Source organism: Hipposideros armiger, unplaced genomic scaffold (genome assembly GCF_001890085.2).
Source record: "Hipposideros armiger isolate ML-2016 unplaced genomic scaffold, ASM189008v1 scaffold_17, whole genome shotgun sequence".
Classification (NCBI taxonomy): Eukaryota; Metazoa; Chordata; class Mammalia; order Chiroptera; family Hipposideridae; genus Hipposideros; species Hipposideros armiger.
Window position 1 is genome coordinate 8,279,563 of NW_017731367.1, and position 4,524 is coordinate 8,284,086.

The window sequence follows — 4,524 nt, forward strand, 5'->3', positions numbered from 1 at the left end:
CCAGTGAAGCAACGTCCTCCACAACTAGACTGAAGAACAAAAGGACAGCAACTTGTCTGTTGCCCTTCCCCCAATTCCCCAGCGCTGTTCCCATTCCCCAATTCCCCAATAAAAATCTTAAAAAAAAAAAAAAAGCTGAGGGGAGCAGGAAGGAAAGGGCTAGGTGTGGGGGAACTCTGTACTTTTTGATCAGCTTTTCTGTACGCCTAACGCTACCAAAAAAAACAGTCTATTAATTAAAAGGGGGGTGGGGGGTGGGCAGGAGGAAGCAGCAGCATTGACTGGTGCTGTCTGGGACGTGCACAGCTGTGAGGCCTCTGGCCACAGGACTTATAGGCAGGTACAAGCTGCAACAATCCACAGCTGCGTCCCCTCTTAACCCTCAGGAAGGAGCCAGGCCGGGCGGGGCAGGGGCAGTGCTTTACACTTGCTCCCAGCGGTTCGCGGAGAAGAGCAGGTGTACTGAGTGGTCCTCCACCTCACTCTTCTTTTCCAAGTAAGAACTCAGAAGCTTGCCAATTTCAGTTGATCTTTCTAAAATGGGAGAGAGAGACACAAAAGCAAGATCAGGCTTTCCATCTACATTAGAATGTAGTTTGGGCTGAACTTCTGGTCCTGGGCTCAAGTCTAAGTTTGAGTTTTATTTTACTGCATCTCTAGGCAGGTTCAGGCTCCCCTGAAGCCTTAGGAGTTTCCTAAGAAAAGGCAGCAGGATGCAGACACACGGGGACCAAGATGCTTTAGGCAAAAGGAAGTCAGGTAGACAGCAGTTACCATATTTCCCCATGTATAAGACGCACCCTTTACCGTAAAATTTGGGGTCTAAAAACTGGGTGCGTCTTATATAGTGGTTGAGCGCAAAAACAAGCGCGAAAAAAGTGGGAAATGCAAGTTTAAAAATCTACAACCACTGTATAAGACGCGCCTAGTTTTTAGACCCCAAATTTTTTGGACAAGGGTGCGTCTTATACATGGGGGAATAGGGTACCTCCATGGAAGTATTTATAAGATTTGTAGGCCAGTTGGATTAAAGATAAGAGCACTAAATATTCTAAAAGGCGTTTTCCCCATTCACCTATCCCGGTTTTGTAAGCCTTAAACTGTCTCCTGATTATCTAAATATTGATGATATTTTAATAAGCACTTTCGAGACCAATGTTTTACTTTAAAAATGTCACAAAACTCCTCAGAGGGCAAGCAACTATCCAAAAACCAAAACAAAACACCTGGATTACAAAACAGCACCAGGAAACTTGGGGCTGGGGAGGGACACACATAATATAGGCCTTCTCTTGATTGTGAAAAGTTGCAAGGGTGTATAATTATGCCGAAGCTCATCAAACTATACAATATGTGCACTTTATTGTACATCAGTTAGAGATCACCAGAGCTGTACAAAAAAGCACAGATGCATCAGACGCGGCAACCACTAGGAATGGAAATTTGGAAGAAAGTGTGCACACACGGCAACCACGGAGCTCCTCCTAAATCGTCTTTCACGGACAAGTCAAAGTAAGGACGTGGGCACGACGGGGCCTCCGTCTCCTCGTTCTCAGGTAACTTGATGAGGCAACCCCCAGCCTTGCGCTCAACCGGGGAAGAGCCAGGCAGGGCGAGGGTACGGCAGCACGTTCGCTCGCGAGGGTCCCCGGACCCAGGCCTCGGTGCCCCGGCCCTCCTCCCCCAGCACCTCGGGCCCCTGCTCCCCCGCCCGGTCTTCCGGCCCAAGCCCCCGGCCCCCGCCACCCGGCCTTGCCAGGCCCGCCCGCGCGCGCCACCCACCCGGGAAGCGGAGCTGCTCCGCGCGGTGGCCGGCGGCGCACAGCGCGGCCACCAGCTTGCGGCTCTGCGTGCTCTTGCCAGCGCGGTCCACTCCCTCCAGCACGATGAGCGCCCCACGCCGGCCCGCCATCGCTGCGCCTTCGGGCTCCCGCCAAAGCCACGCGTCGCCGCGCCGCCGCCGGGAGCCCCCATTGGCCGGTGCTCGCGGCGCGCGGGATAGCTGAAGTGGGTGGGTGTTGGCGGCACGCGCTGGGATTGGCCGGTGTTGTCCGGGCTCGCCCCCGGAGACGGGGAGGCCTGGCTGATGGGGCCCGTGTGCCGGGTGGTGGGCGTGCCCGTTTGATCGCAGAAATTGCGATCTATTTTCCAGAGTGGCCGGATTGGCTAAGACTGATCCGGGGGGCGGGACGAGGGCGGCTTGGTCGCACCTCCTTTTCCGGCAGAGACCCCGCCTTCCCACCCGGAAGTCGGGCGTGCAGTGTTTCGCGCGGGCGGCCCTCGGTCGCACAGCGAGGAGTGTGCGGCCTCCCGCGAGCTGAGGGCCGGGGGCGCGGCAGGCGCGCGCGAGTCCGCGTGGACCTGCGGGGAAGTGCCGCGCAGGCGCACCGCCCGCTCTCCCGGAGCAGGCCGTCGCTTCGGCCGTGACCTGCTACGGGGGAGGGGAGGGGCTGTCTGCACACTGGCCACGCGACAGTCCTAGGGAAACGCGGGATTGTCACTGTCGGTCCTAAAGCACGGGATGCAAAGCTCTGAGAGTTCCATTCCCAAAGACGGCCTGTGCAAATTCAGGGAGACGGGAGAGAAGGGGCACGTTGTTTCATGTCTGTGTCTCCCACTCCCGCGGATGCGGGTAACGGTGAGGGTAGGGTAAACGGTCCATGTCGTCGAGAGGCGACAAACCTTTAGTCTGAGACGAGCCCCTGGCTTCTAGAAATTGCTCAATCATGTTTGCTGTTATTGTCTTAGGGACATCCAGGCTGCTGGGGCATTTTTCAGGCAAGACTGTGCAGTTGGAGAGAGGTGGTGGGTGGTGCCTTTCTCTTCTCACAAGGACACGTCCCACATGAGGATCCCGCTGTCCTGACTTCATGGAAACCTAGTCACGTCCCCAAGGCCCTCGCCCAAATGCTGTCACATGGGGTCAGGACTCCAACATACAATGGCGGACACATTCAGCCCATAGCAAGTGAGGAACTAACTACATTTCCCCAGGAGAGCCCTTGCCGCTGGACATTGACTCCTCTGTGCTCTGCTGCCCTGGCATGTGTCAGGGCTGACACAGCATGTGTGCCCAGTGCGAGGGTGGTCTCTGCACGCTCCCGTGGAGGCCTTCCGATAGGCAGGCAGGCACAAGGGTGTCCACTGCATGGAGGAAATCGATGGGGTGCTGGGTCTGAGCATGCTTGCAGACAGGTGACACAAATTTGGTCCTAAGTTGATAATTGATGAAACTGGTTGATGGGTGTCACGTCCAGCGTGGCAAGGGCAAATGGGACACGAGAGGNAGTCAAGTGAAACTAACCATATCCCACATGCACACAGGGAGGGAAAGGCCTGCACCAAGAGACTTTTGGTCACTCTGTGCCTGTCCCAGGGACAGAGCTGCACACCAGCCTTGACCTCTACGCAGACCTTTGTACGTGTGGGGCAGCAATTCTGAAACCCCTGTGGATGGCAGGACAGAGCAGATGATGGGATCCAGGAGCCCCGTGGTGCTGGATTGGATCAGCAGGTGTGAGCATGAACTCACAGGTTTCAGGATAAATATGCAGGGTCCGCCAACCCCCAGTGGGTGCCTGGAGCTGCAGAGTACCAGTCCCTGTATGTACGATGCTTTTTCTTATTCATGCACACCAGTGATGAAGTTTAACTTATAAATGACGCAAATTCACAGAGAGATTCATCCTTACATCTTAACAACCTGAGCTTACAATTTTCTTTCCTACTGAGAACTTGTACTTTTCACTTAGAGGAAGCGCTTTACAGCATCTTTGGTGTACCCAAATTGCCAGCGTCACTGCTCCTGCGCTTTGGGGCTGTTGTGAAATGACATAAGGGTGACTTGAACACGAGCACCGAGACACTATAAGCCGATCTAATAACTAAGACGCCTGCTGAGTGACTCACGACAGAGCATGTACACTGTGGAGACACAGACAAAGGGACGATTCATGTCCTGGGTGGGACAGAGGGGGGCTGGGGCGGGGAGGCTCGATATTTCATCACACTGCTCAGAACAGCATGCAATTTTAAACTTCTGAATTGTTTATTTCTGGAACTTCCCATTAAATATTTTCAGACCGTGGGTAACTGAAATCAAAAAAAGTAAATGCACTGATGAGGACTAAAGTAGACAGAGACAGATGCAGAGAGATAAATGCATGTGTAGGTGTGTCCACAGCAGGAGCCTAGAAGGGAGGATGCCCACTGGCGCTGAGCACACCTAGACCCAGATGCAGGTTTCTAAGCACCATCCTCCACTACAAGGAAAGAACAGCTGGCTCCCAGGCTGAAGCAGGAGAAAACACGAGGCCTGGGAACATGTCAAATGGACTCATCAAAAGGACATTGAAGACTCCACAAGCCAAACTTGGAACAATCTAAACATCAAAACAAATGACAGCAGGGGCCGGCCGAGTGGAGTGTTAGTTAAGAGCTGGCTTAGGATGCCAGAGGGCCCTGGTTCGGATCCCACATATGAGGGCCAGTGACACTGCCCTCTACAGCTAAGATGCTGAACAA

General features: G+C 54.1%; 1 protein-coding gene across 2 annotated transcripts in view; it reads right to left on the minus strand.

Annotated features, from left to right (window-relative positions):
• Nucleotides 1-2,006, minus strand: part of DTYMK (deoxythymidylate kinase) — a 10,403-nt gene extending 8,397 nt beyond the window's left edge. For both annotated transcript variants that reach the window (XM_019627866.1, XM_019627859.1), the window contains exons 1-2: nucleotides 1,783-2,006; nucleotides 426-534 (exon numbers count right to left, since the gene is read on the minus strand). In XM_019627866.1, the coding sequence (XP_019483411.1) occupies nucleotides 426-534; nucleotides 1,783-1,912 (239 nt within the window). In that variant the 5' untranslated portion in view covers nucleotides 1,913-2,006. The remainder of the gene's footprint in view (nucleotides 1-425; nucleotides 535-1,782) is intronic.
• Between the last annotated feature and the right edge of the window lie 2,518 nt (nucleotides 2,007-4,524).